This window comes from Lissotriton helveticus, chromosome 9 (genome assembly GCF_964261635.1).
Source record: "Lissotriton helveticus chromosome 9, aLisHel1.1, whole genome shotgun sequence".
NCBI lineage: Eukaryota > Metazoa > Chordata > Amphibia > Caudata > Salamandridae > Lissotriton > Lissotriton helveticus.
This window is the reverse complement of record NC_136070.1, coordinates 446,339,195-446,364,963: the sequence shown is the minus strand read 5'-3', so window position 1 is coordinate 446,364,963 and position 25,769 is coordinate 446,339,195. Positions and strand designations below refer to the sequence as shown.

At 43.0% G+C, this 25,769-nt stretch overlaps 1 protein-coding gene across 1 annotated transcript in view; it reads right to left on the bottom strand.

The window, feature by feature from the left end:
* Positions 1 to 375: 375 nt before the first annotated feature.
* Positions 376 to 25,769, bottom strand: part of ASPG (asparaginase) — a 354,315-nt gene continuing 328,921 nt past the window's right edge. The window contains 2 exon segments of the mRNA XM_078660269.1: positions 376 to 513; positions 4,551 to 4,616. Of these exon segments, the coding sequence (XP_078516395.1) occupies positions 4,554 to 4,616 (63 nt within the window). The 3' untranslated portion in view covers positions 376 to 513; positions 4,551 to 4,553.

Sequence of the window (25,769 nt, the reverse complement as noted above, 5' to 3'; positions counted from 1 at the left end):
TTCCAAAAGCGGATATACCATCAAACTTTGAATCACACCTTCCTATTAAAACTGGTGTCTAAATATTTGTCTGTTGTATTGGGGTTAGGGACACAGTTTAAATGAGCAACTTCTGAACAACATACTTCCAGAAAAAGTTTAAATACTAGTGTGAAAGTGCTGTCTTCAACAAAAAACAAACAATAGTTTACGCTAAAGGCACAATCTTGACTTCAAGGACGCATACATCATTTAACATAACGAGATATAGAGAAGTGGCTCAGACCAGATAAGCAAAGTTGACGTCCTCAAACTAGCACAACAGCTAAGATGTCTGCTCCTTCACACTCATTTCCAGATTTAAGTCTATAATGGACTCAAAGGGTTTCTGAGGACTTGACACTGTTGAACTGCTGTGTTGGACTAAGGTTGAATTGATTCACATATTCTTTATCGGGATCATGTAACATTCAGTGACAGCTGCTGGTGTATGATGCCAGGACGTATCTGATGCTGAAGACTCCTGTTAAATACCTTTTGGAAAGAAAGAGAAAAAACATGGTATAGGTGTGAGCTTTTTAAGTTCCTAAATTTATCAGTTAAGAAAACACGAGAAGAAAAACTGTGCTCCATTTAGACTACCAAGGACCTTATCACAAAAAGTGCCACAGGGCTGCAAAGCGGATTTGCACCCACTTCTGATATTCCTGGGGCATTTTGGTGCTATAGATTGGCCGGCAGATGCTTGTGGGGTATCTTCTATAATATGGATCGTGCCTGTGCAGGTTTTGTGCCGCGTTATCACAATGGGGTGTTGCCTCATTGGCTGGAGAGCATGGCGTACTGCAAATCAGGAAATACTTTGAACCCATGTTTTATTACAGATGTGGATGCAGACAGACATTTAAGGCACAAGCAAAGTGAGCTCTGGCCCAGGGCCCCATCTTCTATGGGGCCTCCCTTTTAGTGATGTCGAAAAGGCTTGCATTTCATTTAAAAACAATGTAATTCTTGCTTTAGATCATGTTTAGCTTGCCATCCAGCTCATAATCTCCTGCCAGACTTATCCCTGCAAACTTGTGCAGCCTCGATTAAATATGACATTGTGACAGTAACAGTCATTTTTTGGTTAGGCTGAAGACGCGTGGTGGTGCACTACTGTGGCAATGCCTACGACAGTCTCATGGCTGCCTGTGGGGATCATGAAATGTCTGGCTCATATTGAAGACTGGTCTGCGCGGAATGTCTCTTAAGGGACATCCCTTTCAGTGGCTAGCATTTCTGGAGTGATCCCATTAAAAAGTGGTTGATTCATAGACTATTCTAGTAGTAGGGATGTACTGCAATTTGCAGAAACTGCTTGATTTCCCATATGTCAGAGCCTCTGAAAAGCCATAGGGCTGAGGCAGAATAATTCATTGTCAGTCTAATGCCATGTGAATTACCTTCCCCCAGACCTTTGCACTCTTTGAGCTGCACCAGTCTATTGCGAAAGTATCCAGTTTCCTCCTGGGAAAATCAAATATTGGTCGACCATGGAAGTTTTCTCAGGATTACTAACTGTGTTAATTATTTAGAACGACTGAATAAACATGTGACATGGATAGTTAGAACATTCGGCTCCAGCCCCGTGTACCCCAATATTAGGGACCCCTGCAAGAAATACCAACATGTAAGTCCCATAATAAGTAATAATTTAATGAAGCTCTAAAATCAATGACAACAACTCAAATTATAACTTGTACATTGTTTTAAACCACGCTTTGATTCTATGCGCTGTGGGCCCAATTCACAAAGGTAAACTTAGACCTGAAGTCTAAGAGCCTCATTAAGTTTGGCAGACCTCCAGTCGGCCTGCCACAACCACGCGGACAGGAGGAGCGCCAAGCCCATACTGCACCCGCCTGCCGATTAAGAGTATAATCCATGGGGTGTGGGCGGGGATGCAGGGGTGGTCTGTTATGCTCATAGGAGAGCCTTAGATGCAGACCGTCACCTTTTGAAGAGCAGACTGCACCATTGTGTGCCATGCCAAAACGTGCAGGAACAGGTGTGCAATTCCAGGATGCAACCCCCAGAGCCAGGAGTGTCAGGGGGCCTTTCCGTCACCCTTTTAATGGTGGGCTCACAGTCATATAATGGGTGCTGGACAGTCGACTCATAATATGCTCATCGGCGCCGCAGCGGCACCACCAGCATGTTACTGCTCCTGAATGCTGTGCCACTGGATCCCGGCAGACATGTGGGTCCTGCGGCAGTCCAACCGCCACAGTCAAAATACTATGGATGAGCCCATAGTGGTGGCGCTGGTCAGACCGCCATCGCGAGTAAGGCAATCCTGTGGACTGCCATACTCGTAAAAAGGCCCTAGGTTTAGACATGAAGTCTAAGTTTGACCTTCAAACTAAGGCTGGTTCTCCAGTTCAAAATAAAAGGCAGACCGGCGGCTTCTAATGGATGAACTGTTTAGACTGCCGCTTCGAATTTGGGCCTGTCCTCTGATTAGCATAGTCACCTGAAAAGGCTGCATTGTCCCAGTCTAAACCTGGCCCACCCAGTTAAGGGTGCAGATCAAAGTTGAACAATGCGTCCAGCATGGAATACGACAATAGTGGATGAATAATAACTAGCATAAACCGGAAACTACAGGTATATTGCAGGCACATAACTGAAATGCATATTTTCAAATTTCTTTATAGATAACTCCCAGGAAAACTAATTTAGCAATGATAATATGTTTCAATTTTTTTTTTTTTTAGCGCTCGCCTTCACCCACCTTTTGTAAAACTACACTTTTGTATTGCATCACTTTCCTGCTCCTGGTTCAATGGCTCTCCTCCACATTGTGTTTGGCCTGCACAAGGATCATGTTAATTTCACTCTGTTATGACTGGATGAATGTATATTTCCACTGGAGACATCAGATCATCAATGAAAGCTGGAACACACAGGACCTAGTGGCTTTGCCAACGCTTGTTTTACAAAGTACACACAAATTGTGAATCCCATTTAGCAAATCATATATTGATTTTGACCCAATCTATGGATACTAGAAATGGATTAGTCTGAATAGGATTGGAGGTTGATAGCAGGGCATGCAGCATAATCAAAGTAAAGTAATGTATGTGCTGGAGAGCATGTCTGTTCGGACTATATCTGGAAGAACAAGATCACTGTCAAATTGGTAGGTTAGGTATATGTGCAATAGATCTGAATGGAGCTCAACTGCATAGAAGGTGGTGATCTTGAAATTGTAGAATGGATCCCTATCTACAGGACCTATATAGGGAACATCTGTTGTACAGTAAATTGTAGAAGAATGTGCAACAGGAGAAGATTATTTTCAGAAAGGTGATTCGGCTTACGGTTGGGTAGAAAATGTCATGAATGTAGTAGAACATTTTTTTTAATGGTCTTTACCAAGTTTCCAGACTTTGCCCCGTTCATTGTCAAGTTTAGTGGAAACTTTAGCATGCAGTCTGCGATGATAGTCTGCTTCTGCATTTCCAGCATTTATCTACTGCAGGACCTTGTTGAAACTTGTATCCCTCCTAGTGTCACAGGTTAAGATAAACCAGGGAAGGTTACAGAGAACAGTGCAGAGTGTGCGATCAAGCAATAGTCTGAGGTTCCTGACTCACTATGTAGGTCAGAATGGAGTCTGAGAACCAGAACTGCAGGTGGGCTGCCGATGTTTTCAGGGGTGAGACACGAGGTGGGGTCTTGTAATAAGGTAAAGACAATTGGTGTTAAGTGGTGCTAGTCAATCTATTTATTTGAGCAGCCTATCACAGTACTCTAATGTTTCTGCAAAGCCTTTTATTTAAAATTCAAATCCTTCTCACTTTGCAATGCTCTTAAGTTAAAAAAAAAAAAAAGAATTGAGATGTGCAAGTCCCTAGACTTTGCAATTTTGCAAACACCTAGCTCATAGATGAACTGGCAACATAAAAGTGCGAAAAACCCAATGCAGCTTTCATTAACCCCAAAAATTCTACTACCGTAATTAGATGTAACTAACACCTCCAGATTGGACTTCGCGCCCTCTTTTCAAAATCACATCAAGTGAGCTTGAATAGAGATCCTTGAAAACAAAACATCCCTGAACCATTAGACTGTAGTGAGTGCAGGAACATTTTGGAAATCCACTACTAAGTATGTCAGGGATGATTTCAAAGTTACACTTGAAAAAAACCTATAGGGCAAAGCTCAAGACCAGAAGTTGGAATGATCGGAACCTAGTGGGAAGGGAAGTCTGCTAGTTGTATTATTACCCATATTCAGCTCCTCTATGTTTTAGACACATTTTCACAGTTCTGATATCATTTCTTTCAAAGCATCACCATTTGCTACAACTGTACTTGGTGCCCTTTGAAGCTAGTTGTTTTGTGTTCCCAAGTGAACATTTCTCTGGTAATAGGTTTTGACCAACAGTCTTCCTAGCTTAATGCCCTTACCAACCCATACGCAATCACTGTTAATAGCTATACTACTTTCTCACACTTTGATGTACGCTTACAACAAATCTATCCTAAACTGAAATATGTGAATGCTTAAGCTGCATCTCTTACCTGTCATTTATCTATGTATAGCTGACTGAAAAATTCAATCGTCTCCTCGTTTCCTGCAGCTTCTGCCTGCAAGTAAAGAGTTACAACAATGATTGCTATCATGGCATTATTAACTATACAAACCAATAGAAACTTTTCCCTATTAGGATCATTAGCTTTTTTTTTTTTTTTTTACATGTGAAAGCAGGCATTTAAAAAAAAGGGAACCACAATCGGCTGGCACAGTCTCCGTATGCTTTTGTGATTTGGTGAAAATTGGTGTAAGCATTTTCAAGAAATCCAACGTAAAACAGTCTTAGTACACTAGCATTATAATGAATTTGCCATTCGAACCAATACATTTGATCGCATCAATCCACAACCAATACACAGAGCAACACTGAAAGACGTTTTGTATCATGATAAGTCTGCAACACGCCATGTTGACTACTCATCACACAATTCCCCACTGATAACAAGGGTAAAGCAGCAATGACAGCACCATGAACAGTAGACGGCAATCATGCAGTGACTAACTGGGCTTCAGTACTATGCTTTTAGTATCACCGCAGAGGATAACGATCTGTAAGGGAGAAGAGAGAAAGGCTTTCCCTCTATCTGGACAGCAAGTGTGGCTTTAGAACTATGGTCTCCTGGCAGGCAAAATAAACACGCATTGTTAAAGCCAATAGGTCTCACCTATGAAAGAGCTATTGAGTTGCCAATGTCTTTCAGTCATGTTGTAAAGCAGGGTGGCTGCTGTGCGGTACGGTTAAATGTAAAAAAAAAAAAGCGCTAGGTAGCAACCCGCGGTTACCATGTTATTTCAGGGGTTTTTTTCTTAGTGAAGGCAGCATGGACAACGGAAGGGAGGGTGGGAGTGAAATTGGCAACGAGACGAGGAGCAAAGCACAACAAGGCCAGTGCGGACAATCATTTCGGATTTTTTTCTCCTTATGGCAGATGGGGTGAGGAACAACTGAAGGGTGGGAGGAATAAGCAACACTGACAGTAGGAGGGTGGGTGGTGGGAGGAACGATGCAAGATGGACAGCGTGTGAAGGAAGAAGCAACACGGACAACGGAAATAGGGAAGAAAAAAATGCAGACAAGGGGGTGGGAGGGAAGAAGAAACAACAGTAAGAAGAAAAAAGAAAAACAGTAGTTCAATCACAGCAGAAGGACCAACATCAAGATGAAGTATTCAGTACTTGGTCCATGCTCTACATGAAAGAAGAGGAAGTGAAGCCAGTAAGTGATAACCAATTGTGAGGCAGCAAGTAAGAGCGACAATGAAGCTAAAGAATGATAAACACTAGGAGGGCTCCAAGCCCCTGATGGAAAATTATCTCTTGCTAATGCATGCACTGAAGCAGGAGAGCCCTAAAAAATCGTGATCAGATTACGCATGTTAGGGGGGGCGTGGCTTCGGCGCCAGCCAAGATGGTGGGGTGATAGCGGAGCTCCCGCGACGGACTTCACTCCTTGCACCTTTTCAGCAGCTTCAAGCAGTATTTCGAGCAGGAAATACCTTCGCTTCCCCTGCAGTATCCGGTGATCCCAGTGGACCCTCTACATTTCGCTTTAATTGGATTTCTGCCGTCTCCGTGACGGAACTCTGCTTGTTGCGGCTTCGGCCGCCATTTCGCAATTAGACACGGCGGAGCTCGCTGACCTACCTAGGTGTCCTCGCTCGCTTGCAGGGTCGCAAGCCTTACTGTTTTGTTTTCCTGCCCTGTTTGAAGATGAGGTGAGCCTTTTTCTCCGGGTACTTTTATTATTATTCATGCCCTGGCCACTTCTTACTTGCGGTCTCGGTTCTTGATTTCCGGCCGCCATTTTCTGCAACAGTGCTGCTCTGCCAATGTGAAGGGGGCTCTTTTTGCCTGTTTAAAGCGTCATTCTATCAACCAGGAGTTCCGGTGGGCACTTTACTACTTCTACTGACACTGCTTATGCACGCAGCGCCTTGGCAGCTGTTCCTTCTCTCTCCATGGTTTCTTTTGCCCAGCTGTAGCATTTTTCTTCGTTCAATGAGGTGCTTCCTTTCCAATGTGGATTTAGAGACGCTCTCATATTTTTTCCTCTAGTTCCAACCCCACAGTGTGTCTCTGGCAGCAGTATTTTGTCGTAACTTTGTTTCTCCTGCCTCATTGTCATTATGTTTCCTGTGGCGGTCTCGTCCCTTCACATTAATTATCACGATGACGCAGCTCTTTTCTGCTCCTCCTAGAGAACGATGAGGCTCTTTTTGATGACAACTTTTCTCCTTTTTTGACTCCTTCTACTGCCTCCTGGTTAGCTGGACGGATTCAGGTCTATTGTCCGATCCTCTTTACAGCTCCTCTGATTGACAGTCTGTCTTCATCCTTTTTGATCCTGAGCGGCCTACGCTTTATTTACCTTCAGCTCGCCATTACCCATACATGGGGAAAATTCACAATTTGAAACTGTCTACTCCAGTCAAGGGGCCTACCAACTCGGATTCTGACTCTCCCTTACAAGATATGGAGGAGGGTGCGATGTCTAAGCCTGAGAGTCATCAAGGGGCAATCTCTAAGACTCACAATGGCAGCAAACTCCCAACTACTCTGGCCTCTTCTAAACACCTTAAAAAGGGCCCTCCATCTCCAGATGGCTCCCCTTCACCTTCATCTCTAGATCTTATTCTGGAAGAGTTGCGGGCTCTTAGACCATTTATGGAGACGACTTCCTAAACCTTACAAAGCATGCAGGACAAATGGACGACCCTTGATACTCGAGTCTTACTTCTCGTACAGTCTACAGAGTTAGTCCAGAGTTCTTGCTCTCGAATTCCGTCCATGGAGGCTGAAATCCTTCATCTGAAAAGCAGACAGAACATTTAGAAAACTGGAATCCTAGAAACAACCTTCGCCTGTATGGTCTTCCTGAACTCACGGAGGGGTCTAACCCTACTGCCTTCTTCCAAACCTTCCTTCCGAAACTGCTGGACGCTCCTGCCTTATCTTCCATTAACATACAGAGAGCTCATCGCCTGGGTCCCAGGATGTCCTCTAAGCCTCGCGGTGTCATAATGCTGTTCCTTCAGTACACGGATCTTCTACAAGTGCTTTCTGTCGCCAAGGCTAAAAAACAAGTGATCTGGGAAGGTCATCGTCTCTATCTTTCTCAAGATGTTGCTAAAGTCACGGCTGACCATCGGAAAAAGTTCCTTGATATTCGCCCTCAGCTGAGAGCTCTCAATGCCAGATATGGGCTCCTTCATCCGTGCCTCTTCAAGGTCACTTATAAGGAGAAAAGTACTACTTTCGAGGACCCAGCTGTGCTGCAAGAGTTCCTTCGGCGACATGGAGCAAACGACATGGACACTTCCAGAGCCACCTGATTGGACATGGCTGTTTCTGATTGGCCTTAGTCCCGTGAACCTTGTCTTAATTTGTGCTCTATTTCATCCTAATGTCTTATCCTTTCTGATTAACCTTTGTTTTTATTCCCTCTCCTTATAGGTTCACTCCTTGACCTTCTGCCCTGATGTTCCCTTCGTTGGCCTTTTTTCCTGCTTTCCTTGTCCTTGTGTAGGAGGAAGTTCGATTGCGGTTGCTGTTCTCGCTGTTGTCACCACTGTCTCTGGCGCCGTCATCCCCTGTTCCACGTTTGTCTCGTAAGTATGTTCTTCAGTCGTCTTTTTTGGACTTGTACTGTCTTTATGTTTCTTGTCCCTTTCTACTTTTCTTCCTCTTCCTTACTGTTCTTCTTTTCGCTTCCCTTCTCCTTCTCTTCATATCCGTCATCCTCATCTTATTTCTCTTCTACCATGTTACCTTTTTTCATTTTTCGATTTTTACTGACTTAGTAAGCATGTTTTTGCTTTGCTTTATATTTTTCTCACTGTATTTCGTTCCGTGTTACTACTTGGAATGTTAGAGGTTTAAACAACCCAATTAAGAGACAACGAGTACTGTCACATCTCGCCAGACTCAAAACTGATGTGGCTTTTATTCAAGAGTCCCATCTCTCGGAAGCTGAAGCCTTAAAAGTTAAACGTTGTTGGGTGGGACATGTTTTCTTCTCTCCCACTGACAATAAGAAGGGTGGAGTTCTGATTTTGTTTAATGAAAAGTTAAATATTTCTGTAGTCTCTCAGGAATGTGATGATTAGGGTCGTTGGATACTTGTTAAACTGCTCATTGATAAGATACCGATTGTGGTTTTTAGTGTTTATGCTCCCACTGGTGTTGATAAACTGTTCCGGCCCTCTATTTCTAACAAACTCTCTTCCCTATCGGAGGATTATATCATTTTTGGTGGAGATTGTGATTTGGTTTTCGACCCCATCTTAGACCGTCACTCCAAAGTTAAGTTCTCACCCTCTAGGATGCACTCCCAGTTCACCAAAACCATTCAAAACAATGCATTAGTAGACATCTGGAGACTATGTAACCCCGACCTCCGAGAATATAGTTTTTATTTCCCTGCACACAATTCTCAATCACGCATTGACTACCTCTTTCTTCGCAAATCCCTTTCCCCAGCATGCTATCCACTCTGATATTGGTTCCATTTTGATCTCCGATCATGCCCCGGTACTCGTTGATATTGACCTCCTTCCCTTCTCTCCACATTTCGGCATGTGGAAGTTTAATAATTCCCTACTCCTTGATCCTACTTTTTGCACAGAGTTCTCCAACTTTGCATCAGAGTTCTTTGCGCTCAACCACACACCTCATTCCTCTTATGTCATGGTTTGGGATTCTTTTAAGGCAGCTTCTAGAGGTTTTATTATTAATTTTGTCCCACGCAAGAAAAAGGCTAACGAGGCTAAATCTTCTACTTTCCTTACTAAAATCAAACAACTTGAACTCGCCTACCACTCCTCGAATTCTGAATCCTCCCTTAAAGACCTTATTGAGGCCAACATTTCTTTTAACAAATTCACCACTGATGCAGCTTCCAACTTATTACTGAAATGTAATGCACGCTATTATGGGGGTCAAAATAAAATGGGGAAATTACTTGCTAATTATCTGAAAATTCGAAAAGAACGAACAAAAATAGAGTTGATTAAGACTTCGACTGGAGATTCCCTATTTAAAGATCAGGACATCCTCAATGAATGTATGCTTTTTTATAAAAATCTTTACACTCCAGAACTTGTTCCTTCTTCGGGTGACATACTTTCCTACTTCCATTCCCTCACTCCTCCTCCCTCGGCTCACATGAATTTTGGATCTTTGGAGGCCGATATCTCACTTTCTGAAATCTCTCACGCTGTCTCTAAACTGCGTCATGGTAAAGCTACGGGCCCTGATGGGTTCACCATTGAATTTTATAGCCACTTCGCTCCTTTTCTTTTACCAAAACTCTTACTTCCATTTCAAACATTTCTGGATTACGGCCTCTCAAAAGGTTCCTTTCAACAAGCCTTAATTTGTTTAATTCCTAAAGAAGATAAGGATCACTCTCTTTGTAAGAATTACCGGCCCATTTCTTTAGTAAATACTGACTATAAGATTATGGCTAAAATACTGGCCCTTCGATTAGACCCCTTATTGCCTGATTTGATAGGTCCTGAACAGTCCGGTTTTGTGAAAGGTCGTCTCTCCTCTGACAACTCCAGAGTCTTTTTCAACATCCTTAGTAAAGCCTCTTCTTTAAATGTCCCTCTAGCCGCTATTTCTCTGGATGCGGAGAAAGCCTTTGATAGGATTGGATGGGACTTTGTTTCAGGCTCTCTCTTGGATAGGCATTCCTCCCAAATTTATCTCCCTCATTGCTTTACTCTATTCCAGTCCCCAGGCGTCGATTTTTGTTAATGGCGCTGTATCAGATTATTTTCACCTTCACAGAGGAGTTCGGCAGGGTTGCTCTCTCTCCCCTTTATTATTTGTTTTGGCTCTGGAACCTTTTCTTACCAAAATACGCCAGGATACTTCAATCTCCGGTTTTCACTTTGCTTCTCAACAAGTCAATCTCTCGGTATATGCCAATGACATTCTCTTCTACTGTTCGGATCCAGTCTCCTCTCTTCCCTCCTTTTTAAAACAGGTTTCCTCCTTCTCTGCCGTTTCAGGCTATCGTCTCAATGTAGACAAATGTGAAATCCTTCCTTTAAATTCTTTATGTAAGAAACACCTTTTTGATATCTCTGGTTTCTCGTGGCAACCAACTAAAATTAAATACTTAGGTGTTTGGTTCGCTGCCCTTTTATCAGACACACTGAAGCTTAATTTTGAATATGTTTTAAAAAATTGGAATCTGCCATTACTCGCTGGAACCCGCTTTTCTTGTCTTGGTGGGGACGTCTCAGTTCGATCAAAATGATGCTCTCACCTCTCTTATTATAAACTATTTCCATGATTCCAATCCATATTCCCGATTGTTATTTTAAAAAGACTGATTCTATTTTGCTGAAATTTTTGTGGAAAGGTAAACGATCCTGAATTGCTCTTGCCTCGCTGCGGAAAGATAAATCCCAATCCGGAGTTCGCTTCACTGATTTCAAAGCTTATCATCGCGCCTTTTCTCTCAAACTATCGGCTCGTTGGCTTTCCACTGATCTCCCTTTCCATCGTCCCCTCTGGTTGTCGATTGAATCTTCTTTTATTTCTCCCTTTGAGTTTCGCGAATTCTTATCCTTTACTTTCCCTCTGACTAGTCTTCGTAGCCCAATTATTTCCCACTCTCGCAAGATTCTCTCTCCATATTTATCCTCTTCTTATCTTTCTACTTCTTCGATACATGAACAGCCCATTTGGCATAATAAACAACTTTTAATTCGTAATCGCACTTTCTTTTGGAAGTCTTGGCACTCCCGCGGTCTCAGTTGGATTTCTCAGCTTATTTCTCAGAATCTGCCTTATCTTTTTCAGAGCTTAGGTCTCAATTCTCCTTGCCCTCTAACTCACGTTCTCAGTACGATACGTTACGTCCTGTTCTCTTGTCTTATCTTTCATCCTTGCCGAATTCCTATCCCATCCCCCTGCGTGTCGTTCTATAGCTCTAGCTCTGGACTCCTCTCCTTCTGCCTCTGTCTTGTACAATTCGACGAAATTTTCTGCTGATAGATCTAAGTCGAAAATTGAATTACCCTGGGAGCGAGATTTCTCTCTGGATTGGTCAATTGCATTATGGGACAAAATCTGGCTCAAACTCCATAAGACCTCAAGAGCTACCAATACAACCCAAACTCTAAATTTTATTTACAACCGCACCCTTTTTACTCTATCTGTTTTATCCTCCTTCTCCACAGACGCCCGTCCTACTTGCTGGTCATGCCCCTGTCTAACTGCAGATCTGAAGCACATGCTTTTCGATTGCCCTTCAATTCTGCAATTTTGGAATTTGGTTTGGTCACAAATCTCAAAAAAATTCCATTTTAGTATCCCTTTTTCCCCCACACACATCTTTTTAGGTTCCTTATCCTCTGCACTCCCCCAGACACAAAGACATTATCTCCTAATGGATCTCTTCATTGCCATTGCTTTCCATCATATTACATCTAATTGGAAACAAGCCGCTAATGTTTCCTTCCGTTCATGGTGGAATGCAGTCTGTTTTCATCACAGACTAGATACTAACTTTGTTTCCCCTGTCTCTCTAGCAATCAAACGTGATCTCCTTTGGCTCCCTTTAGTGAATTATTTATCCTCATCTACCCCCTCCTCCACCACCCATGATGTTCACTCTATTGAGGTACGCAAACCACCTTAATTTCTTTCATCATTTTAACTGCTTATCTATTTGTAGAATGCAATGCTTACTTTGTTGTTTTCAGATACTAGATTTTATGATGTACTTGTATTTTTCATTCCTTTATATTGTTGTATAATTCTCATGCCCCTCTCTCCCATTATTGTATGACTTGTTGATTTATCATATTGCCTGTTTCTTCATGTCCCTAGTTTTCTTTTTTGTTCTTTCTTTACTGTTTAAATAAACTCAAACTTAAAAAAAAGATTACGCATGTTAGGTATAGTTAAGCAACTGGATTGAAAGAGGACATCACCCTTTTCTACCATGTTCTTCCCCCATAAAAGTTCTTCTAGACATTCGACACTTGAGCTCCCTGGGGCCTCTGTAGATGTGCCCACCTATTACTGGTGTGGGTGGAGTCCAGGCCCGATAGACCGCAGAAGCCACTGGACAAGTGGCAGTATGAAGCATGTTTGTTTGGCCTAGAAAACGCCTGGCCATTTTGAAGTCAAATTCTAAGAGTTTGATAGAGGCAGATGCTAGGCAACCACACTGCTACAGTAATATCACATACCTGGGATGCTGATGTAAGCTTTTACATCACAGGTGAACCTGTGTTCAACATTGTTTTTAGTTTTTAACAGAGAATACACCAAAGATAAAAAAGCTATTATCATTAATGAAATCTCCAAAGTTCAGACACACTGAAATGGAGATTAGGGATAACAAGGGTAAGAGAGAAAGAATTGGAAGAAGTTCAATATTGAAACAATACCGGTCACTAATTCATTTGCTACACATTACATATTTTGATGCTAGTGAGAAATCTATGGTAATATTTGCAAATAAACATTAAGATCATTTCACACTAATTGAAAAACAATACTAAATACCTGAAAATACATCCAGTAGAAAGGAGTGTCCAAGATGGTGACCATATACCCTCTCAACTCTGTGACAGCAAATACTGTAATCCTATACTCCAAGTTGTATATTCGGGTGCAGTGGTACGAAATTTTATAAAGTATCTACTTTTCCAATGGGCAAAATGTTTAATATATTTAGATGTTGTATATAAAAACCCATTTGTGCCATGTGACATCCTTCCTGGAAGTGACAAATTATGCTAGCGTTCTCATATCAGATAACTGATGATATTCTCTCTGATTATGCCAGTGGTCATGTGATGTTGGAAATTGGACCCTAGCAATGCTCTAATGATGCCACATTACTGATGAAACTGAATGCTTAACATATTGTGGTTCTATTTATGTCAAATGTTTGACTATTCATAGGCTCGGTCTGTGAATGGCCTCTGCTAAGGGCAGTTTTTTTTATCACATAGGGCTCTGTATAGGTCAGGACTTTTGTTATGCAATAGTGGGGACCAAGAAAGGATTTTAGAAAGTAACGCACCATTCCACTCTTGCTTTCATTTCTGAGTTAGTGTCTTGTGAAGTACTTTCAGTAATTTACTTTTAAGCATAGTGCCCAGAAAAAGGTACTTGCCTTCGGTAACTATATTTCTTGGGGATACTCTGTCTACCTACAGATTTATCACCTCGTGAATATTCTTCCAGGTGTCTGACTGGCATAGAAACTTTTCTACATAGCTCTTCCCCAAAAGTAGGGGGCACATGTTCTAATCAACACCAAAAGGGGTGTCGCTGACCCATAAAGTGCTCCCAACTTCATACCAATGTCAGTATCCCAGACATTTTTTCCACACTGCCAATGTGCAGGATGAGGAGGAGATAAGATATGCAGTGCAACAACTGAACATTGAAACCTTGTGTTGGCCCAAAACCCTCCACCACACGGGGAGGTGGGAGGGAAAGGTATCTGCAACTAGAATATCCACCAGAAATCTGGTTACTGAAGTGTATTAACTTTTTCTTCTTATGGATATTTCTACCTGCTGATTCTTCACCTCGAATAGATTCCCAAGCAATACCCACATACAGTATGGCCTGCTTTGATGAGTGGCACCGGGAAATCCTGTAGCACAAATAGGCCAAAATGTTCATACCTTTTCATCTCTGAATCCAGACATGAGCTTGGCGAAGGTGTCAGAGTTCAGATGTCACCTACAAGGACCCCCCTAGTTAAGAGAGAAAACTTGAGAACTTTGCTCTCATGGACTGTGCCCTGGGTGGTGGTGCTTTGGCCATGGAATAGCAGATTTTTAATGTACAAAATAATTCACATGGATACGGTCCTTTTATGCTCTTTTCTGCTAACTACATTGCCTATTAAGAGCTCATCAACTGTAGAGAAGTCCTTTGTCCAGTCAATATAAAAAGTCACCGCATTTTCCTGGCCCAGACTGTACTGCTCTCCTCCTCCTTTGTGGGGTAAGGTGGGGAAAGGGTGGAAGAGTGAGCTATTGACCCAGATGGAAGAGGGTCTCCACCTTTGGAAGAATAGCAGCTCTGGGTCTGAGCATCAGTGTTTGTAACTCCCAAGTACACCTGGCCTAAGTAATAGTAAGTGGAAAACTGTTGTAATGGTTTAAGGCATCAAGGAACAACTGTGAAATGCTCAACCTTAGTTCTCACCAAATAAGAACCAGGTTCAGATTCCACTGTGGCACAACAAATGGAGTGGGAGAAAACATATTGGTCCGACCTTTCAAGCGTCGTAAAATAATGGTGTATTTGAGGAGGGCCGGCTGTTCCGGAAGAGGAAGTAAAGCAGACAACACCACTAAATACCCCTTCACCATACCAAGGCACATCCTTCATGGGCCAAAGAAAGTGTGAACTTGAGAATGTCAGACAGTCACGATAAAAAGAGGTCAATAGGGTGATCTGCACACAAAGCAACGAATCTGTGCATCCGCCTGAAGTTCACAGATTTGGAGGCAGAACGACAGGCTGATTAGATCACATTGACCATGTCATCAGTAAGCTGAAAGGCAGTTACTTGCTCCCACTTAATCTCCATGCATGAAGGTGTAGGCTCTGGAGATTCAGGTGGGGGGCCTGCCTATTCGAGTCAGAGTAGATCGACCCTGAGAGAAAGATGGAGCAGGAGACACAGCTAGAGGTGCAGAAGGACACTCTTCTCGGCTAATCTGGAGACACTAAAATGACTTGCGCCCAGTCTTAACTTATCTGCCTCAGAACCAGAATTATCAAGGGTATGGAGGGAAATGCGTAGTGAAGAAGAATGTCCAACTTCAACCGAAACTTGGGGCAATATGAATTTGAACAAGTGGCAGAAACCCATGTGGGGAGTGCCCCACTGATTGAAGATGCTGTCCACAACCTTGGGGTGGAGACGCCACTCGTGGTCAGCAAGAGGACACAGATTTAGGTCATCAGCTCTGGTGTTCAGCGAGCCCACCAGAAGATTTGTCAGCAACCGCATTGCGTATTTGTGAGCCCAGGACCACAGATTCAGAGCTTTGACAGAGACTGGGACACTACTCTCACCGACTTGCTGACACACCACATCACAATTGTATGGTCTGTGAAGCTCTAGATTAACCAGCCACAAAGGGAGAGAATGTCCTAAGCACTTGGTAACATTGCCCTCAGGTCAACAGAATGATGGGGAAAATATGCTCTTGCGGAGACCAAAGGACTCTGATCTTCAGCTCCTCCATGTGAGCTCCCCAACATAGAGTGGAGGCATCTGTCGCTCCTGGAGCCATGCCTGGAGGAGGGTTAGAAGGACATCTCTTTGGAAAGGTTCTCCCCCACACACCAACCGACATGCTCTGCTGCAGTGTCCCCGGAGACCACAAAGGAGTTTGCAAGGTCTCCCCTATGCCGGAATCACGGTCTATGGAGGCATCATCGGAGAGCCCTCATGTGCCAGCAGGTATGCATGACCAGGAGGCTGCAAGACGTTTGCAGACTGAGCAAGCGAAGTACACACATTAACTTGAAACCAAGCAACTTCCTGGAAGCGCAGACCCAACACATGGATCTCGGTGATCCTTTGCGTAGGAGGAAAGGCTTGGTCCAAGGTGGTATCCAGTACTGCCTCTATGAACAGGAGGCACTTAGAAGGCCCCAGGTGAGATGTGGGCACATTGATGGAGAAGCCCAGTTCGTGCTGAAAGTATTCCGTTGACTGCAGGTGCGACTATACTATGTGCCGAGTCCTGCCATTCCAAAGTTAGCCTTCCAGGTAGAGAGAAACTATTCCCAGACATCAGATTGGCTGCCACCACTGCCATCACCTTTGTGACAATCTCATACTAAAGTCAGGCCAAAGGGAAGAACCACAAATTGATACAGAGTCAAGCCCACCACAAAACCCAGGAGATTCCTGTGGGACTTCAGGATTAGTATATGGAAATACACATTATGTCGAGTGACACCATTCAGTCTCCAATCTTGAGCGCCAAAGGCACCTGAGCACAGGACTTTTGGAAAAAGGAAGAAACGAGAACAACCACCATGACTAATCTCCTGCTTTAACACATACTGTACAGCTCCATTCTGAAGCAAGGTTATATACTTTTGCTGCAGTAGCGGGAAGGTGTTCCTGCAAATGTTTTTAACAGGGAGGGGGAATCCAGGGAGGGAACTGCTGAAAGGTATGGCATACTCATTTGTCACAACCTGCAGGATCCACAGATGACATCCAGCCTCTTACAGGCCCTCAATGTCCCAACAAGGGAGAACTAGAGCTGCTTCCCTGCAGTGACTGTGGAGGAGGAGGAAGTAGTGACAGCCAAAAGGGTTACACTGCCTCTACCCTTTCCACAGCCTCCTTACGGTCGCACAATGGGGTTCTGAGTTTGCTGCTGGGTAAGGGCTACCCGACTTTGAGAGAAGTTGAGACCTAGCCCAAAACTGCAAAACTAGAAACCTTTGCAATTCCTTCCGTTTGGGCTGTAGACCAAGTCAGCGGGCAGCAGCAGAACTCGTTTTAAAACATCCTAAGGATGAGTATGCCCCATCCCCAAAAACTTGGTACCTTAAAAGGGCAGGTCTAGATAAGCAGATTGGACATCAGAGTTTTCTACATTGAATGGTAGCATTGCGTGCAGAAGGTTGAAGTACTACTAAAGGAATTTGGTCCAAGGGTCGCTGTAGGAGGCTGGCTTAGTATATGGTGCACACCTATTTAAGTGAAACATCCTGCACTAGTCCAGACAACCCTTATGGTGGTTTTAGAGGTCTTAGACAACTTTAGAAAGCTCTCTACGTGGTAGCTGTGGAGAGCAGCCTTCAGCCTTAGTCCAGAAGGAGTGTTAAGCAGCTTTTTTTACCAGATCTAATCATGTAGTGTAGGTTAAACGAAAAAGAACCATACAGTGTTGTTATAAAAATATGTCTATTTATTACACAACACTCACTAATACATTTTTATATCTCCTATCTGGAGATAGGAACACAAATACACAATACTTCAACTGTAAGAGGTAAGTAAGGACAATACACAATGGTCTCCAGGGGGAGACCAAACAATATACTAAGAAAGTGGAATGTGAACTGCAACCAAAGTCAGGACTTGGACCAAGAGAATCAGAAGAGCTGGGGGCACAAGGAACCACCCAAGGTAAGCACTGAGGAACCCCATGGAGACTGTGAGCAGAGTGGAATCACAGCTCAACTGGAAATTTGCAGTAGCAGTTTTAAAAAAGACCCTTTCCAGTGGACCCCGAAAAAACCCAGTGGAAGACAGAAGGTTGGCGAGTCACCCTAACCATGGATACCCCAGGAACCCTACACAAGCGAAGCCGGATGCATAGGTGCAAAGTGACGTCAGAAACTGCCGTAGACCACAATAGAGTACTTCAGAAAAGATTAAGCTGGTGAAGACTGTGCAAGAGTACGGTGTAATCCAAGGGTTGATTCTTGAAGAGAAGAACCTGCAAGCAGAGTGGACAGATTCTATGCCACTCTGAGGTGACCAGGAGGTATGGAAGAGCAATGAGGGGGATGAGGGGAGATGCAGGAGGGATGATGTTAATGTTAATAGGACTTATATAGTGCTCTATTACCCTGAGGTGTCCTGGCACTGTGCACTACCCTCCTAAAAAGAACCTGTGACTGTTTGCTGGAATAAGTAATTATGTGAATAGCCAAGTTTTTAATTCTTTCCTAAAAGGGAGGAGCTTGGTTATGTTTCTAAGATGGAAAGGCAGGCTATTCCATGCCTTAGCAGCACAATGGCAAAAGCTCCTGCCACCCCAACGATGGTGAAAAGTCGAAGGTCGCACTCCGACTCCACCCACCAGCGGGTGAACCCCAGGAGCATCATGGTAGATGCAGTCTTTGTAGCGTGTGGGCTTTTCGAAGATTTGTGTGTTATTGCAAGGTTGCAGCAACAACTCTAGACACCGGTGTTTCGGAATTCTTGTTCCTCATCAGCAGAGTGTAGGATTCTTCGGGGTTTGCTGTGCAGGCTGCCAAGTGTTCTCAGGTTTGATACCTCTCAAGGCGCGTGGGTGCGTGATCAGAGCTCGTCAGCTCGTAGCCCAACGATGGTGACCTTGTTGCTGTAGTTGTGAGGACCAGGCACTGCTGAGGAAGACAAGGAGCCATGCACAAGCTGTCCCATGTCGGGAGTCGGGTACCAGGGGGTCAGTGTCCAGCAGGAGCAGCAACAAGTCTTGGCAGCAACAACAGACGTGGTACATGATGAAGGAGCAACGTGGGGACCAGCAAGGTCCAAGGGACTCACCAAGTGCAGGAGAGTCTGAGCAGGCCTGAGCAAGCAGGGGAGTCCACTGAAGCAAGAGACGACTCGAGAGGATCCACATGGCAAAGGCACAGGACTCGCAAGAGGATCTTGAGGAACTTACCAAAGATAAAAGCCCGCGGTGCAGAGGATGCTGTAAGGACGAAGATCTTGGCAGGAAGAGACGCTGGAGGCTGGAGCTTCTTCTAGCCCGAAGATCTCTGGAGTGCAGAGCCAACAAACTTTGGCAACGGCAAATCGACGCGGTGCACAGGGGTACGTTCCCAGGTGTTCAACGAGGGCTCACCTAAAAATTACAGAGAGGGCAGGTCAGGCCTCGAGGGAGTTGCAGAACCACTACCTGTTTTGCTAAGCCTTTCGAAGTCTGTGGGACATCATGAGAAATAGACGGTCAGCATTGTTGCGGTGCCTGCAGATGCAGGGGAGTGACTCCTTCACTCCAAGGGAGATTATTTCAGGTGTCCTTGAGGCCCAAAGGTCTGTTGAAGATCCTGGAAGAAGCACAGACACAGACAACGAAGAAGAATTGCAGAACGGTGAGACCAGGAGTCCTCCTTGCAAAACTCTCGAACCCCCAATGTAATTCACAATCTAATGAGCCTGTCTTCATACATCTCTCTAATTTTTGGTTTACCAGCTTTGTTGTAAGTCTTTCCATAATGGCCTTTGAACCCACATACAACTTGTCATGTAGGAAATTGTTTGAATTATTCATGTGACCCCCAACTGCTGCATCTAAAACATCTTCCTTGAAAACTTCTTTTTTAATTGTCAGTAAAAGGCTTTAATACTCTGCACCTTGTCTGCATGTCCATTGTCCTTCTTGATTTCTTGCACAAAAGAAATGTAAAGTCTGATTTTCTATGCAGTCAGATACTTCTTTGTGATTAGGATCATTCTTCTGCCAAAGTTCATCTTTTACTCTTACAATGCTTTTATGAAGTTACCCTAAATTTACATGAAGATGATAATTTATGGAGCTCGGTCACATGATGCTCTCCAGTTTCACCACTTCTTTATACTCTCCTCCCCACAAAGAGACTAATTTTTTACAACCAGATTGGATGAGGTGATTGGGTTCTTAAGAGGATTTTGTTTAGGACTAGAAGATGAAGGGTTGAGCATAGAACACATTTTTGTAACAATATGGGTAATATATATCATACTGCTGAAAAAGTTATTTGTCTTATAAAGGTTTATAAAAATGCAAGGGTGTTAATGAGGAGGTAAAGCAATTTACTATCTGGTCCAGTAAGTGGAGGAGAAATGTGGAGTACCTTTTTATAGTAGAAACATTTGTCCCATGTGCAGTGTGATACACTGCTAATAAAAAGGTGTGGTCATATATACCACTTTGGATTTCTTTCTTGGTGATAAATAGCAGACTATTCTGGTTGGCTCTATAGTGTTCCTTTATACCTGGCAAAATATGAACAAAGGGCAATGGGTCGCGTCTTGGGCTTAATGGGATTATATTGGATAGTATGACGGATCAAATTAAGATTTACCAGACCCCTTGTTTGTCATCTAAGAAACATTATGAAAATAGGCACCTACTATGGCCTAGTGGATTCTTGAAAGCGATGAAGCTAATGAAACAGTTTACACGTTTTCTCAATAATTTACAGATCCTATTCCAGAACCGTTGGGCTATTTTAAGTAACGTATTTACTCAGAGTAATTTCATAAATCGCTAAGTGATGGCAGCATACAAGTTAAAAAAAAACATACCTGGTGACAAAGAGATTCTACTTGGGTCTTGAACTCAAGTGATGAAATAAACTTTACTTGAAAGAATATATGGTTGAGTGGTATGAAAAGAAATTAACTGGATAGCAGTAACAGTTATGTTTCAATAGATATGCAGGTCTGCCACTTTGGGACTAAAGAAGGCTTAGATGACATCCTTAGATGGGAAGACAGAAAGGTGTGTTGCAAGAAACATGATGAAGAGTAGAATGTAGAAAATGTCCTTGCATGATTATCCATACACAGCTACTTCAATTACAATAACCAAGAAGGGATGATTGTTAGTAAGAAGAACCTAATAAATGAGACTATCCGTTTTCTAGCAGGCTCTGCTCAAGGGGTCAGAGTGAGTCCAGGATGGTATATGGATGGGGCTGCCCTTTCAGCCTTCATCCAAGAGGAAAAGGCATGCTTTAAGCACCCACAACTGTCAGTTCATAAATTATATTGCACCGCCGGGGTGCCAGGAAGACTGCTATCTAATCACACATTTCCTCTTGTCTTTCTGCTCCACAACCCAAGCTATACGGTGTCATGAATGGGAAACCCCAAAAGGGAAGGTGAAAACATACATATGTCTGCTGAGCGAGAAGAGGGAAACAAGGAGGATTCTTTGAAGAAAGTACAGAAAGATCACAGTTGTGCAAACCACATGTTATTCCTACAGCTGCTATGATCCTTTCTTTTTTCAAGAGTTTTCTTGCTCAATAACTGTGTTTTCTGAGTACTATTCGTACGTAGGCATCATGAAGTGTAGAAAAAGAGAAAATGTAAATAAAGTACTACTACAGCGTAAGGCATGCCTAGACACCCATCATCTACTTCGGCCCAGCAACGCATATAGGGCCAGATGTAGGTAGCCATATACCGGTCGGTAACGGCGACCGGTATTTGGCTTTTGAGATGTAGGTGGGTCGGAATTTACAGAATCGGTATATTTACCGATTCGGTAAATTTACCACTTCGGTATTTTACCGAATCGGTAAACATAACGATTCTGTAAATCCATATGTACATGACACTCCTGAGAGTGCCACAGGCCCTTAAGAGTCGGTATTTTACCACCCAATCCTATTGGGTGGTAAAATACCGAATTCAGGTGTGCATGCACATCGGTGCATGCACACCTGTGCAATGTGACACACAGACATGCCCTTAGGGCATGTATGTGTGCCACATGGCACACAAGCCTGTAGTTGGGGTGCTAGAGGGTGTCAAAGTGCCACCCCCTGCACCCTTGCAGGATTCGGTATTTACCGATTCTGTAAATACCGAATCTGTATTTCCCATTGATTCATATGGGCTTCAAGGCCCATAGGAATCAATGTGAAATACAGATTCGGTATTTACAGAATCGGTAAATACCGACTCTTACAGAATCGGTAATTTTTTACCTACATCTGCCTCCTTCAAATTTACTGACTCTCAAATACCGATTCGGTATGGGTAGGTATTTAAGAGTCGGTAAATCTAAATTACCTACATCTGGCCCATAGTTTCTTCACTAGTGTATTTACTTTACAATATTGATATAAGCTATCAAATGAGCTTTCCAAAATAGGGAAGGGAGGAAGGGAGGAAGGGAGAAAAGGCAAGACACCAGGAGAAAAGGGTCTTACATTCTGAACATATGAAATATTCTCCAATTTACGAATCATTCAGTTGCAGGCAGTGTTTAAGCAAGTTAGAACATTACGGTGAAGTAGGCATTCTCAGACTATTATTAAAAGTGACAAATTACCATTTAGAATGTAGGCCATTCCAACCATGGTCAAATTATTGAGGTACAAGCTACAATATTGAAGTAAGGCAATGGCTGATATATCACACGCTTGAATGTTGAGCAAGTTATGGAAGACTGGTAGGGTTTTACTGTAAATGTAACACCATCTCGAACAAGTGTAGAGGGTTCTTGGTTGTGGGATGCAATCAAGGAAGAATCCCAGTAGTTTACGGAGGCTGGACAGTAAAAATAAATAAAACCTGAAGTATGGACTAGATGTTTAAAAGTCTTTCAGAGTTAAGGATTCGGTCTCTTTATTAGATGGGTGGACAGGCTACACAAGTACTAGCTGTAGGTCTTTTCAGGGTGTGCCCGGGAGAGGTGTTCACTGACCCTCTGTAACATTTGACCTGGTGATGGGCTCTGATGGCCAGGCTGGTAAAATACAGTATAAGGACCATTAAAATCCCACAAACCCATTTTTCTTTTAGTTCCCTTTTATAATTTTGAGAGTTTTTATTTAGACCCTATGGGGCGACTCCTCAGCCAATCAGGTCAGCTGAGGTTTTGGTGGAGGAATGCCTGACTGATTAAGAGATCCCTACCTACCTGGCAGGGTTATTTAAGCCTACATTGGTCCTTCCTAACCATCAGCACCACTGTAGGCTTCGTGAAATGGCAATTTTCACCTTGCTCTAAATTTGTGTGCATTTTGCCAAACTCACAAAGCCACAATTTTTCTGTAAAATAATCAACGATGCTGACATTCAGGGAGTTTCCTCCCTGCATTTGGAGGCTACTGAAGGATTTCCCTGCCACTTTGCCTGATGCCAAGGTGTGAAGTGACATACCAGAGGATTTGTTTCTGGTGTGGGGCTGCTCATGTATGTTGTTACAGTGTAACCAGACCTACATAAGGGATTTTCAGCCTCCATTTGCTTACAACCATTTTTGCACCAACTCATGAGCAAGCTTCTCCATTTTATTGTCATTGTGGAAACCCGGCTTAAGCCCCATCATTTAAGGTATATCAGTATTCTTACTTATTTGCTAAGGATAACAACACAACGGGGGTGGCTGGATTGTAGTGTGACCAAGATGGGGGTCAGGCCCAACGGTAAGGAACCAGGTAGGACCATTTATAAGTACACAAACATCAAAGAACCTTGTATCCTACATAATTAAAAACAGCAACCACACTATATACTTTTAGTGGTGGGGTTATTTGCTGTTTTTAATTAAGTAGGATACCAGGTTCTTTGATGTTTGTGTACTGGATTGTAGTCTGAGCACACTTTGACTTAAAGGCCAAATTGGGAGGAAAATAACCGTTCTTTAAGTTTTCGACACCTAACTGAAAAGACTGTGGCAATATGCCGGTTATGACTTCTGAGTGTAAGCTATCAGCCACTGGACGACGGAGGATCGAGAACCTAATCCAGACGTATTACAGGTCATTCCAACCAAGTCCTAGTGCTGAGTGATTTGAATGACAGGCAGAAGGATGACTTGCCACTCCCTAAACTGACCCAAATGATCTAGGATATTCCAAGATTCAAAATCAGACACAAAGGCTAAAATTAGGGTGGGCATCAGCTGGACTAGGTTGCAGGTGATGTCTGGCCTGGTCCCCTAATCGGACCATAGAGTGCCGCTTTTCTCATAAGAGCATTTGACATTGTCAATAGAGAGAGTTGAAAAGACAAATACTGAAAGCCCAGTGTACACAAAAGCAGATAGGCTAATTTGAAGGTTGCCAAAATCCAAGAATGTTGACAGAGAACATCCTGTTAAGCTTAAATGGTACTGCAGAGGAGGACCTAGAGGCCTTTTATAAGACCGTGTATGACAGATAAAGGCTATTAAGTGTCTAACTTGAACATGATTCACCTGTCAAACAAAAGATTAAGCCTTGCTTAAAACAGGCTAACCAGGAGCAAAATCAAGCCAGCAGGATGAGACATTGAACATAGCTTGGGGTCACTGTTACACCCACTTGTGGAAACATTAAATTTACAGTTTACAAAACAATGTATAGCAGATGACAGCAAAAATTTAATTTATTATGTATTCTACCATAACCAATTATTTTTCAAAGTCCTACCATCACAAACAGTAGTTGAATACCTGCGTCTATCCTTTGAACAGAAGAGCATGAAAATTCAGTAAAATAATTGCACAATACGGTTAAATCGGGTGACGTAATATTACCACATAGTCGCTTATTGGTACAGAGTTTTCAGTCTTAAACCTGAACCATTGTGTGATGTCTGACTTAGGGTGTGGTAAGGGTGGCTTTCATTCTGATGAGTTGCCAGTTGCAGCATGCCTAATTTGCTTCAGTCATCGGGCCAATGTGGTACTATTACAAAAAAACAAACAAACAATAATGACCTTGCCTGCTTCAAAAGAGAGATACACTATCTCTGAATGAACTGGCTAATTTTAGGGAATTTAATGATCTCTGGGTTCTCACCACAAACCTGGAGGCGTGGTCTATGGGCAGGATTAGCAGAATCTAGAGGACTGTCCTTAGCTGGCTGAATGTCAAATCGGTCTTGAGTCCAAATGATGACACCAAGTCAGATTAAGTTGACATTACTGCTTTGGGTACACAATCTAAGGAAGCTAGTGGTCCATGTTAGAATGTGGGTTTATCAAAAAACGAAATGTAAAGGACGATGAGAGACGGGAGCGACGGTAGATGGGGGGGGTGAAACAAAACAGCGGATACTAGCGATACACATTTAGTTCATGCCAACGTTTATGCTTGTATATCTTTGGCACTTTTCGACCTTACGCCGCCTGGCCTCCGAGCTGTGGGCTACATGGCTGTGTATTATCCTGTGTGAACACTTTGGTTATTTATTGTCTATCAGTGCCTATGAGTGGACCTACTTGATTGTATTTTCTATGCTTTCCGCAATAAAAATATTTTTCAAAAAAAAAAAAAAGGAAGCTAGTGGTCCTATTTTTGTCAGACCTGTCAATACAGTTTGATACAGTGAGTCATCCTATTCTGATGTAAAGGCTTAAGCAAAGTTTATCGCCTGATGCAAGACTAACCTTCCCTTAATGGCAACAAAGTGAAGGGGTTATGTAAATGTGTGTCCATTCCCATAATCACCATAGTCCTGTGGCAATACAAGTTTCAGTATCACTCGTAAAAGACACTACGTTGGGATTGTGGGAGTCTACTGGATCATCATCTATTGATAAACCCCCAGATCTCTACAGAAGTGAACACTACTTTTTAATTTAAAGCTGGCAAACATCATGGTCACTCTTTGGAATTGTCAAAAAGACTGTGCTCATAAGAGCCCAGACTAAGCCAATGCAGGGTGTACTGCAGACCTGTTGCACATATTTAATGATTGCAAAAAACATAAAAGCATGCTTTGCTTCAGCATTAACAAAAGCCTTCATGTC